The sequence below is a fragment of the Doryrhamphus excisus genome, linkage group LG12, assembly GCF_037039965.1.
Source record: "Doryrhamphus excisus strain RoL-2023G ecotype Guam linkage group LG12, RoL_Dexc_Guam_v1.1, whole genome shotgun sequence".
NCBI lineage: Eukaryota > Metazoa > Chordata > Actinopteri > Syngnathiformes > Syngnathidae > Doryrhamphus > Doryrhamphus excisus.
Window position 1 is genome coordinate 7,358,139 of NC_136368.1, and position 14,023 is coordinate 7,372,161.

At 40.1% G+C, this 14,023-nt stretch overlaps 1 protein-coding gene across 1 annotated transcript in view; it reads right to left on the reverse strand.

The window, feature by feature from the left end:
- Positions 1 to 14,023, reverse strand: part of thsd7ba (thrombospondin, type I, domain containing 7Ba) — a 236,700-nt gene that overhangs the window by 119,803 nt on the left and 102,874 nt on the right. Inside the window, exons 5-7 of the mRNA XM_078795299.1 lie at positions 7,654 to 8,494; positions 3,679 to 3,927; positions 1,982 to 2,151 (exon numbers count right to left, since the gene is read on the reverse strand). Of these exons, the coding sequence (XP_078651425.1) occupies positions 1,982 to 2,151; positions 3,679 to 3,927; positions 7,654 to 8,494 (1,260 nt within the window). The remainder of the gene's footprint in view (positions 1 to 1,981; positions 2,152 to 3,678; positions 3,928 to 7,653; positions 8,495 to 14,023) is intronic.

Sequence of the window (14,023 nt, forward strand, 5' to 3'; positions counted from 1 at the left end):
GGTTTTCGCCATTTTGTTGACAAAGACAATCCACTCAGCAATTGCCTTTGTGTTTTTCATTCATTCATTTTCAGCTGTCTTCGGGCGAGAGGCGGGGTACACCCTGGACTGGTGGCCAGCCAATCACAGGGCACATATAGACAAACAACCATTCCTACTCACATTCATACCTATGGCCAATTTGGAGTGGCCAATTAACCTAGCATGTTTTTGGAATGTGGGAGCAAGCTGGAGTCCCCGGAAAAAATCCACACATGCACGGGAAGAACAAACTCCACAGTGAGATGGCAAAGGGTGGGCTTGAACTCGGGTCTCCTAGCTGTGAGGTCTGCGCGCTAGCCTTTGTATTTTTCTGCTATTTTTCTGCGTGTGTTATTGTGTGTAGCTGCTTTACAGGACTCCATAACTCAATACAAAGAGATGAAAAATGAGCATCATAGATCGCCTTTAAGGACACAGTTGGACTCAGTTTAACACACTAACCAGAAAATGTACGTCAATGGAGTGAAAATTTTGCTGTGATTTTTGTTCCTAAAAACACATTAGCGGCCTCACAGCTAGGAGACCAGGGCTCAATTCCACCCTCGGCCATCTCTGTGTGGAGTTTGCATGTTCTCCCTGTGCATGCGTGGGTTTTCTCCGGGTACTCCGGTTTCCTCCCACATTCCAAAAACATGCTAGGTTAATTGGCCACTCCAAATTGTCCATAGGTATGAATGTGAGTGTGAATGGTTGTTTGTCTATATGTGCCCTGTGATTGGCTGGTGACCAGTCCAGGGTGTACCCCGCCTCTCACCCAAAGACAGCTGGGATAGGCTCCAGCACCCCCGCGACTCTCAGAGAGGAAAAAGCGGTAGAATGAATGAAAAACACATTAGCTGGGGCGTACGCTAACGCCGGTTCCATTGGAGTCTCTTTTCCCAGTAGCTGTATCGTTCCATGAAATCGAGTACCCAACAAACAAAGCACCCTGAGTACATGTGAGTGCATTGTTATGTATTATTTAGGAAAATTAATTCAGGTTTTGTACTCTTTGATTTTGGAACAGAAGTGATGGACGTAGGCGACAATGACTTCCGGTTATGGTTTCCATTTTGTTAGCATGCTAATAGGCTGCTGACAGGGACATTTTGTGATAAAAATACGTTGTGAACACACTTGAATGCCATATTGTATGCTAAATGACAATATTTCTGTGTGCAGTTTGGACATAAACTGAACAATATGTGCAGACAAGCGGGCTTCCAGTGTAATCCGTCCACTGGTTAGCTCAACGGTGTTTTCCAACAATATTTCAAAATGTTAAATGGCCGTTTATTTCTTGTTATGCTGGGCAATATTCAACATTATTACTTTCTATTCAAATATGTATCACAAACACCTTTGCTCATGTGAATCATTTGCTTGAGTATCCTGCTAAATTGTTTTCTGAGCTTTATTGTCTCGCCGGGCCACTAGCATGGCCTCAGATGTTTTCTTCTTCTCACAAACAAGCCCCTGAAGATGTTCTGTTTTTATAGCAGCTTATCCATTGAGGATGTACGGCGACTTTAAAAGCTGAGTTTGTACAAGATTTGTCAGGCTTTCTTCATCCCCAACATGAACAAATGATGGTATGCTTACATAAAGCACTTTTTAGAAATTGATGGCAACTACTTAGTGCTGCGCTTGTAATGCTTACAGCGTCAGCTCTGCTTGTCTTACTGTATGGAATAAACAACAGTAACATTTAAAACTATACCATTTATCTATTCTCATGCCACACAAGGGTTGGCTGTCTCTCAATGCGGATTAAGTTTTAAATGAAACTGCTTCGCCAATGAGTAAGTAGCTGCCAGGGGAGTCTACTGTAGCTGAAGATAAGCCCTTGATATACTTTGAACATGCTTTAAGCTTCACCATCACTACTACTTCTTTATTCTTCACGTCTGCACGGACAGGATGTCTTTGTTCATCTGTGATGACAGTGAGTTTGTCATACCCTCCTTCCTGTGTTTTGGAGCTGAGTCGTCAGCAACTTGAACACAGTAGGTCTTTCTGGTCTGAATCCCTCCTCCGCAGAGACGACTAATGTTTGCAAGATGACGGTCCAGCTTGCACAGCAAAGGTGCAACAAGACATTCGTCCCAGTCAGTGGTCCTCCACTCGTACCTGAAAAGCCACAAATACACACACATATTCGGTATACGGTATGATATTTTAAATATCGTTGTACCTTTTAACTACAAGAAAGGGTCATACAGCCTCGATTGGTTCCCAGCCAGTAAAAGGACATGTATGGCAGACTTTCCAAGATTTTTCAATGTTACCATGACACCAAAACATGCTAATTTAACCAATTTCCACAAACTATGTGCTGCAACAGATTCAGTGTGATCCCAGTCAGTGGCAGGGCTAAAGGTGGTGCGGGCCACTCTTTGCCACTTGCCAGCCCCGACAGCCAAGGGACAATTTTGACAAACAAATAAAAACTCTGTGGTGTGAAATAAATCATGACAATTCTAATAACTAAGAAAAAATAAAATAATTAATGATGTCATCGAGACATTTCAGGTATCAACCAGTGCGTGCCACTCCTATGTAGTAATGGCGCCGCTACTAATCCTATACTATAAATACTATATACACATTTGTTTTGTACAATTGCCATACAAATTGTATTGGTTGAAAATAAATATTTTGGATTCTTTAAATACAAATACATGACTTGGGTAAAGAATAGTGATATCAAATTTGTAAAATCATAAAGTGATGCAATGTTATTGAAAAAAAAGTCTGAAAATATTGCAACTTTTGTGCAACTTGCTGACAAAGTTGGTGAAAAACTTGGCAAAAAAGCACACAAAATCCTGCCGAGTCTAATTATTGGAGAATAGCCGCAATAGATGCTTTTAACAATGCTGTAACAAAATCTGGCATTTTAGATCATTTTAAAAAGCGCACAAAGTTCTGGAGAAACTGATGTAGACAAACATGCATCCACATTCACACGCAGACCTTTCACAAGCCAACATACCGGAGAAAAGCCCATGCAAGTATGGTAACAACATGCAAACATCATTCTAAACCAGAACCATCTGGCTGTGAGGCAGGCGTCCCTACCATTACTGCCTACCACCGTTTCTTTACAAAATAACCCCCTAAAACCACTAAAAGAAACATTAAAAAATGCAAATCAAGGAGGAAGGTTGCAGTAACTTTAAACAAATGTTCTCACTTTGCCGTGGCAAGTGCAGTGCAGCAAAAAGCAATAATATTTGCTGAGTTTTTCCAGAACAACGACCCTAGTAATCTATCAAATGCTTATTTTCTGTAATGAGTTTTCCCCTAATCATGTAAATCCTTTGCTCTGAGGCGTTCCATGTAGATTTAGTAAATAAAACAAGATCTTCTAGCAGAGAAAAAAAAAATGCTTGTCTACTGCGTGTAATATTACCCAAGGCCTAACTTAACCCAAACACGCCTGTAACAATGGCACCCATACATTTCACGCCTCTTGGGTCACAATTACTGCATGCATTCACATTAGACTGCTCAATCTTATTACAACTCATTAATTTTACTCTGAAACCAGAAATGCATGCGATGCGCATTAACATCAGAAAAATATGCATGGTTTTGTTTCCGAGAACAGTGAGCCAAGTGGTGATAACAAACATGTCCATAAAGAAGTACTACCTAGGACAAGGTGGAAGTAAATCCCCCATGATGTTGCAAGCTTCTTTTTCTTCAAGGACAGAACATTGTTTCCCCCCGCCCACTGGGATCTGTGTCATGACTCGTGACCGCAGACGGTAACCAGGAGACAGGTCAGTGGATTGGCAGGTCTTGGAGCAGAGATTCCACGATGACCATTCAGAAGTCTGACAGTCTTTGGGCATCACACATGCCTGGAAGGTCACAAGGGAGTTGTACTTGGTGCAGAGGCTGCAGGTTGAAAATAAAGGAAATGTATAAAACAGATTAAAATGATTATAATATACAGTAAATAAATTATGTTTCTTAATTATGCTCATCTTTTGCCCTGTGTATTGAGTTGTGGACTCCTATAGAGCAGCTACACATGATAACCAGCACAGAAAGCTTTCTAGATCTTCCAGAATCTGCTCCTATTGTAGCTGGATTTCTTTCGATTTTGTGCTTCCCGAGAAAATGGACTGTTTTCACGTGCACTCCGCTGTAGTGCTCTCAAACATTCCGGATAGCTGCCGAACCCAACTTTATAAAGGTTGGTCGATGATTTATGTCCACTTTTAAAATACAACCAAGCCCATATAAGGAAGCCCTGCACTCTGTGACATCACAGAGAACCAGTGGTAGAAAAAACTCTCTGAAAGAGAGTGTTCAAACATCTTCTAGGGCTCACTTCCAAATCCGTAAACCTCATTGTCTGAAACTTTGGCATCGTTTAGCATGAAAATACAAGATTGTAACTATGTTTATAGGTAAGATAAGTGGAAAAAGCATAATTTTTTTAATATTTTTTAACAAAACATCAGGAAACATAAGCAAGCAAGAGACCACTGCAACTCTTACATATTTTTCCGACCTGCTTCTAATTACTTTTGTACAGTGCCATACACAGAGCAAAAACGCTGACTTGATGAATACAAAACATGCAGATTAGTGATGTAATTACAACTTCTATTGTTTAATTCAGACTGCTAAATTAGCTTTGTTATTACACTGGGGCTACAATGCTGATTTGATTTGTTAATTAGGCAATAATTGGAAAAAACAGAGCTCAAATGGGAACACTATAAAAAAAAACTGAAATTCCGATTTAACAAGTCACAGAGAGAAAAACACTTAATTGAGATAATTTGAATGGTGTTCTGATGAAAATAAATTTAAAGGCCAGGTAGATAAAAGGCTGGTGTTTAGACAATATTTTATCTGAATCCCAGGGCTGAAAGGAACATGAAATGTGCTTTTTATTGCTGTTCATGTGTGCATTCTTATCAAAAATCGAAATACCGCAGTTCACTGAAACTGCAGGCAAAGGAAAGGAGCAGCACTTGACATTTAACACAAAAGTGCTTCGCCAACGTGTTAATACGGTCAAACACCACCTTTCACAGGGCATTTAATCGAGAAAGACCAACCGATAATAGAATGACTAAATTCAAGTATGCATAATAGACATGCTGGATAGTGGATGACCACTGACCGAGTAGCCACTTTTGATAGAACTATGAAAAGAATGAACTCTGTGAAAGCTAATGTTGATAAATGGAAAAAAAAGGAAATCCATGTCAAACTGCGACCAACAAATGATCCATTTTTACAAGCTGCATGGGGTGTTTTTATCCACTCAAACACTAAAATCATTATAATTGGTTAAATATATTTCATTGTTTAAATAAGGGCAATGCAGCAACACTTCGGTTTTTGTTTTTAATTCATTCCAAAACATACAAATGTACAAAAATCAAGGCATTTTTTCCTGAAATAATCCAGTTAATCTGTTCCAGATGCCCAACACATTAAGAACAATATTAAGTTAATTAACATTAAGCATTATATAGTGCAGGGGTGCCCATTACATTAATCACTAACTACCAATCGATCACGAAGATAGTTTGGGTCACATAAACGTCACTTTGCAGATGTCAAATGACATCACTCAATAGACATTAAGATTCTCTCCTAATCCGCTATTGCACTCCCACGGCTAAGATTAAGTGGTAAACAGACATCTGAGCTACACACTTTCATCTTTATTATTCTGATTACAGATAAACTATTTCAGTGGTAAGATGCCTCTATCTATAGCAAAAGGTAGCGTCTCGTTTGTAGTTAAAAAGTGAATAGTGTGATGGCTTTGCTTCACATCCTAAACTCCACTACAGATGTTTGAATCTTCTATACTTCTGTTTCTTAAACTGCTTTTTTTATAATTACAGTAAAGTCTCGTTATATCGATATTCTCGGGAGTCGGAAAAAATACCGATATAACCGGACTATCCATATATCCGATCCTGCACCAAACTGCATTAAAAGTGGGCAATAATGCACTCGACATTGTTCTATAGTATAGTATATATACTATATAGTATATATATAGTATAGAACAATGTCGAGCAGCTTAAATCAATCTTTGCTTAAGGATTTCAATACCAAAAAAGAACACGGCGCACGGCTGCTTCCAGTCAACTTTATTTTTCACACTTCCACCACCAGAGCACAGCACACACACCGATTCCCGCACTTCCTGGTTCACAGGTCATGCTCAACCCGCCCCACATAGCTGGCCAAACACATGCCTGCAACAGAACCACGAACGCCAGCATGTACATATGAAAAACAGTGATTATTGCAAGCGATAAAAAGATATCTGAATACAACACAATTAAATACATGTATTTGTACGCTTGTGTCTTCGTTGGAATAGGTGTGTATGCTATGTCAGTTGGTTCTTCTGTTGCAGGCATGTGTTTGGCCACCTATGTGGGGCGGGTTGAGCATGACCTGCGAACCAGGAAGTGCGGGAATCGGTGTGTGTGCTGTGCTCTGGTGGTGGAAGTGTGAAAAATAAAGTTGACTGGAAGCAGCCGTTCGCCGTGTTCTTTTTTGGTATTGAAATCCTTAAGCAAAGATTGATTTAAGCTGCTTTTGTATCGATATAAGCAGACCAAATTGGCTGGCGGGAGATGAAAAGGGCATCGTAGTCACCGGATTATCATAATAACCGGGTATCTACTAACGGAACTAATTATATCATAAAAGACTAGAAATTTGCCGGGAAATGAAAATAGTATCGTAATAAGTAGGAATTCGTTATAACCGATATCGATATAAGAGACTTTACTGTATGTGGAAAATGTGCCCATTGCTGAAATCGTTTGAATTTATTTACAGTTTTTGTCCTGTCCAGCTATTGGGGCAGAGAATATTATTGATCTAAATGCCCTTACATGCTAAACAGATTTGCTCTGCAAGGGAAATATGTATAAGCTACGCCGTCCCTGTTATATGGGGTATTATTTGGCTTTGGTTGATGTTTTTTGTTATGAAAATTTGGAGCCGAAGCAGGAGGGGATAGATAAGAAGAAAAAAGAAAACAGAGGGGGAGTGCGACAAGAAGGGGATAACACAAAGTGAGACAAAAAAACAACAATAGTAATGACAATAACAGAAGAACAAATGTCAATGATGGTTTTACAGGATCATAATGTAGAGGATCAATTTCATTTTTAACTATTTGTTTGTTCAATGGAAAAACAATGGGAATCTGCGACACTTCCCAAGATCACAGCAATCAATAGTGCATTCTAATCCAATTAATCCATGTTATTTTGTTTTATTTTTATTTTCTGTGTAACATCTTTCTCTATACCAAATATCCCCTGTTACAACGTGGACATGACTGGCTTATAGACATGTGTATGTTATGTTTTTGCCTATGAATGTATTGGGTGTGGCTTACATACCGGTACAATCTATTATCCTGATAATGCATTATATGCAACAAAAATATAAACACAACCCATTTGCTGTGAATTGAACTAAACAATACCGGCCTTTTATTGTGCAATAATGGTGGTTAGTGGTTTACATCCTTGACTTCAGATGATGAGAATGGGAACAAACCAAAAATTTATATTACTGTTGTTTGCATTGCAGGTTCGTGTTTCCCTTTGATTAGCTTACCTCAGCATTGCATTCTTCCCATCACTCCGTGTGCAGCGGACTTGTCGTGTCTGGTATCCCACCTCCAGCTCCCATGACATCGGGTCCTTGCGATGGCTATGATGGTGATGTTGGTGGAAATGGGACGCCTCCTTGTGCAACATTACTGTATTGTTCCCCTTGTTACTGTTGAAATCCACAGTAGTCCGGCCACTCAACAGGTCGTCCTTGTGATGGGGGAGCCGGCACTGGCTCCAGGCTCCCACTTTAAGGCTATACTGGTACTCATCCTCCCCAGCAGGGCATTCAACAGGGTCAGAACAAATCCTGGTTTCCGTAAGATTGGGGCAGCTTGCGCCTCCGTACATGGATGTGGTCAGAACATGTCGAGTCCGATGTTGCAAGCCAAGTCCGCATGTCTTACTACAGCCTGACCAGGAGTTGAAGTCTGATACAACACAGTCTTGAGGACAAGGAATGAGACACGCCTGCTCCACAGGTGGTTTCTGGGAAAAGAACTCGCATATCCTCGATGTGACTGTAGTGCGATTTGAAGTGCGCACACACTGAACCTTTCGTCTCTGGATGCCATGCTGTGCTGTAATGCACTCTGTGGTCCTCAGTTTGAGCTCATTGGAAAAGAAAGGGACAAGAACACAGCCCTCCCAGGCGGACAGCTCCCACTCAAAGAGGTCCTGGTGCCAGTCGCACACTTTAAAGCAGTGCCGCCGGCTCTGAGGTTTGTCCATGTGGTTACAGTGCGAGTGGTGGGTGGTCCACCCCTCTGTATGGACACACCATATCGTCCTGGTCTGAACTCCACCGGACCCACACTCTTCGCCCATACAATGACCCCACTGGCCTGAAGCAGAGAAAGCACACCAAAAGGAGGATCATTTCATTAAAATGGAAGCTTAAAAAAAAGGTGATTGTCGTTATCTGCCAACTTGCAATTAAATACAATTCAAGGCCATTCGTTTAACCTCTGTGATTGCTTTATTCATGAACAGAGGGCAGATGCAACAAAGGAACCAAAGGCAATCAAGCCGGTGGTGAATATCAATATATAGAAATAAAGGGATGCTTTGTCAGCCGCAAAGGATGAGGTTTACTTAGTTTCTTCAATCCAAACAGGTCAGTGCCCGATGCCATGTGAGCCACAGCCCCCAGGTCAGATATCCTTCATTGTCATTTCAACCATGTTATTAAATGACAACCTTAATGGAATTGTTGAATGAAGACTTTATTTCTGGGACAGTCACCAACTCTTGAATCTGTTGATTTATGCTTAAGGGAGAAAAAGTTTTAAATTAGTGAATTGTCATAGTTCATTGGTGCATCTAATTGAGTTTGTTTGTCTTCATTTTGTAATTGCGATATTCTGTCTTATGAATATTTTGGGTTTCTGCTATCTTTTCATCTTACACCCTCACTTTTATTTGATTTTGTTTATTACCATTTTTATTATTCCCATTAAAGGTGTGAGTGTATAAAAACACGTGGGAACTTGGAAAGTTGCAATGAGGACTGTGTCTGTCATATAAGCAAAATAGTGCTAGCAATCCATTTGGAGGGTTTCCTTAATGAATATGCAGGCTATGTACAGTTTCAGAACGCACAAACTAACGGGAGATGGAGATGCAAATGGAATAATTTTGCAGATGCAATGTGATTTATCAAAGCTGAAACCTGTTTGCAGTGGGTGTTTATGCATTTTTTTACCATGTTTGGAAGGCAGGTGCAAACTGGCACATATGGCTGGTCATTGTAGCAAGGAGGAGGTATGCAAATATAGGACTGTCGGAAATAAGAATACTAAAAGTCATATCGCCTATGCAGCACTGCCATTTTTGAGCGACTGAAATTGCTGATATGGAGCCAGTCACAAAAAACAGCCATGTCATATCTCCACGGAAAATCTGAATTGCATCTAGATCAGTGGTCTCAAACACGCGGCCCGTGGGCCAAATGTGGCCCGCAGGACACTAGTTTGTGGCCCGCGCCTTGAAATGAAAGTTTAATGTTAGTGCGGCCCGCGCAAGTTTGATATGGATGCTGTATGGTATCATGTACCCAGAAAAAAATATTACGTTTGATTAATGTTCATGTTAAAGGTTAAATAACTGTTAATAGTTATCCTCCCTATCCGTGTGGAAGTGGTAAGTTTTTGGCTTTTTAAGTTTAAAGGAAATAACTTGAAGGCTACCGTTTAGGTCGCTAGCTCTCTAGTTTGCGAGTTAGCATGTGTCTCAAGACCCTGCAGTTGCGCAATATGTTGTAAATAAAAAGAGTATAAATGTGACTATAGTCGTGTTTTGTCATGTCTACAGGGCTCTAATAATGCTTTGTTCATTTTAATCTGAAAAAAATAATTTGTCTACCCACCAACTATATGTGGTTTCTTAAGTTTTTATTATTTGGCGTTTTATTATTATTATTATATTTATTTATTTATTACTGATTGATTGATTTTCTTTATTCTTGATTTGTTTATTTATTTTTCATCTTATTTTGTGTAGAAAAAGAAAAAGTAAGATATTTGAGAACAGTGGAATGTTTTATCAGAGCTTTTCTTGTAGAAAATTGGAACCAAAGCAAAGTTTATTTAATTTATTAATTTTTTGTTTTTAATAAATGCGTTTTTTGGGGGGGGGGGCTGATGCGGCCCAGTCTCACCCAGACCCGAGCTCCAGTGGCCCCCAAGTAAATTGAGTTTGAGACCCCTGATCTAGATCATTCCAGCACACCTGTTACATCTGGTGTAATGAGCTGTGCACCCCTCTCGAGTCTGCAGCTATCTAAGTCATTTGTAAGTAGATTCTAAGAGTAATAGTAAGTCATTCCTTTGCCACATATTTGCATGTATATCATAACTTGATTCATACATGTTGTTGTTTAATACTGTAGATAACACTGTTCAACTCGTGTTGTAAAACATGCATACAAAATGACAAGATACAGTAGACCAATACAGTCATCCCTCGCCACTTCATGCTTTGAATTTTGCAGCTTCTCTATCACAGTTTTTCAAAAATATATTAATAAATCATGTTGTTTTGTGGTTGAATATGGCCGATTATTCATGAAGATATGCATATTTAATCAAATTTGTGTATTTTTTTTCTTTTGCCAAAATTGAAGCCTCTTCAAGAACAAAAATGGGTGAATGAACTAAAACACCCCGAGATCCTCCATCAGACCCTCTCCCAGCTCACTGTTCCAGCCTCCACCTGTCAGCGGATCACAGGTGCCAGGAGCCGGGAAATGAGGCTGAGGAGCATCACATCCAGCATCCGGAGCACCAGCACTGGCACCCCACAAGGGTGTGTTCTCTCCCCACTGGGACCCTTGTGAAATTTCTAAAGTTTGCAGAAGACACAACAGTCATCGGTCTCATCCGGGACGGCGAGATGTCTGCATGAAGATGGGAGGAGGACTGACTGGTCCTCTGGTGTGGTCAGAACCACTTGGAGCTGAAATTGCTCAATACTGTGGAGATGGCAATGGACCTTAGGAGAAACCCCCCTGCAGACCCCACTCTCAATCCTCAACAGAACAGTGTCTTATGTTGACACTTTCCGTTTTTTTTGGAACCACAACCTCTAGGGACCTGAAACATTTACTGTACAACTCTTTCTTGACTGTGAGGTTTTTTTTTTTTGCCTCTTTGTCTATTTCTATTATGCAATGTGGCAGTTATCATTAATAATTGGTATGATGAATGAATTATAAAATGAAGCATCTTCATTGGCATGCATGAGCAAGTGTTAGGTTGGGTTTCCGATTGGACACTGCACAGGAGGGTTCGGTGCATCCATAAGAAACATTTATTTTCACACCTGTTTCTCTGGTCATTGGTGGCACGTCAGACTCGTTCCTTTTTTTTAAATCAACTTTTATGCGGATGTGTGCATGTGATTTATGGAAGTCTAATTAGGGGTGAGTCTGCTGCCAGCCGATTCCACAAACACAAGCATTAGCTCTCTCCTAAGCTCTGAATAATCTGTCAGCCTCTCAGGTTGAAGGAGTTGGCCTCACTTCCTTTGTTTTTATTGCACGTAGTCACCTTGCTTCCACTTGATGCCTTTCTCGGCATGGAACTAAGGGCTTCCCTTGGGCTAATATATTTATGTCATTTACATCTTGACATACAAAAAGAAATTGGTAAATACTGGAAAAGACAGAAATTAAACAGGCAGCGGAACCAATACTCTTTCAGCAATAATCACTTGAAGTGGGACTAACGATAGTAGCAATAACAAGCTACACAAAAGCAATCAACAATGCCCTGCAAGCCCACAGATGGCTCCAAATGGGGAGAAAACAACAGAGCAATAAAGTGTCTCGTCAAAAGCAGCAAGTAACGCTTTATAAAAAGAAAAAAAAAACAAAACAAAAAAAAACTCAGCACAGCGGAATGTCTTAATCTCTTAGCTCTCCAGTCCCTTTAATTACATTTGGTAAAAGCCGCACTGGGTAAGTTCAGTAAGAATTTATTGGGCATCCGGGTGCACAAGTCTTGTGTTGCAGTTTAGAGGTGCCCAAATGTTTGTCCATAATTTAAAGTCATCATGTTAATTTTATTGTTTTTGCAGTGAAAGATAACTGTGAAGGGAATATTTCCTGTGTGCTCAAATGTTGACATATTTACCATTTTTTGCCATTGAAAAACAATCCGGTTGAAGAATGGAGACATGAATTTGAGAACATGCCCTCTCCAAACAAAGCATGGAATACAGTGTTTTCATTGTTGTGGTGTATTATTTGTTGTATAAATTGTATAATTTTATAATTTTATAAAATTGTAATATTTGAACCTCATGCAAACAGACTAAAGTTCACATTTCCAAATGACACCGCATCAGAGTCTTCAATATTATGTTTGACCAATTTTGTAGACAGTTGTTTGGGTAATGTAACTCAGATAAAGGAAAGGTTGGGACTGAACTGAACTCGCCAGCCAATCACAGGGCACATATAGACAAACAACCATTCACACCCACATTCATACCTATGGACAATTTGGAGTGGCCAATTAACCTAGCATGTTTTTGGAATGTGGGAGGAAACCGGAGTACCCGGAGAAAACCCACGCACACATGCATGGAGAGAACATGCAAACTCCACACAGAGATGGCCGAGGGTGGAATCAAACCCTGGTCTCCTAGCTGTGAGGTCTGGGCGCTAACCACTCGACCACTGTGCCGCCCTGCTTATCTACAGTCAAGAGATAACACACTCACAAGACCTTTCACTTGGAACCCTCCTGTCTCTTGACATGGAAGATTGGCCATTTGCCCTGGACTGGTTGGAACCAGATCAGACCAACACACCAAGAAACAGTTATCGTAAAGCTTCCTGATCATTGGGACTTCCTCCACAGGAAGCTTATGATGATGACGCCATCTTTACAGATGACTGTTATTTTCAGTTCTGTCATTTCTTTAGTTTGTATCTACTTCTTATTGGAATTCAACACTAAACATTACTTGAGAATTATTTCACAGCTTATAGAATAAAAGAACCCGGGTAGACTGTGCTCCGTTAAAAGGGTCAGTCTGGACATTGCTCCAATCGGCTGTCTGGACTATCTTCCCTCGACCCAGACCAGGATCTGTGAGTGAAACCTAACGCAGATAAACAAAGTTAAACGCCCAGAAGACTTTTGACCTTGGAAAAGCTTGCCACTGACTGCCTGTCAAACAACATTTTTAAAATGTTGTTTTTAAAAAATGTTTTCCCATTTTTAAAATGTGTATTAAACAAATAGTATCCGGTTCTCAATTAATTCCAATTTGGAGGGGTTGAAAAACTCAAGAAAACCATCGCTGATTAGTTGCTAACGGCAATGCGCCAAAGAAAAGGAAAGCTATCACCATTGAAGTGAAAATGAACATCATAAAAGCTCAGAGAGAGAAGACACTGCAACCAATATTGGGAGCTTTTTTTTTTTATCCCAACCGCTCTTAGAGTAAAGATGAATGCTAAAGGAGTCATGGATTCCGTGTCAAGGAGTTCTGGGAAGGGAAGCGCTGGCTATTGCTTTTCTAGAAAGTGGGGTGTAACGGTAATAGAAGTATATGCAGGGATTATGGTAATGATAATAGTTTTATTTCATTTGAACATGCATCAGATTACAATTGAATGCATCACATAATCAGTTCCCAGTTCCACATGTCCAAAAGGAGTAGGAAGAAGCAAAGCTTATTAAATCCTACCCCTCCATCTGGTACTTTTACAATCAGTAACTGCTACATTTGTTCACTTCCTGCTTTCCATAAAACAGTTTAAGGTTGTTTTTTTTATTAATGTATTTATTTTTAATAATGTACCTCGTACCGAAGTACGAGGTGATATGACCATCCAATGACATAATGGGTACCATAGTAAG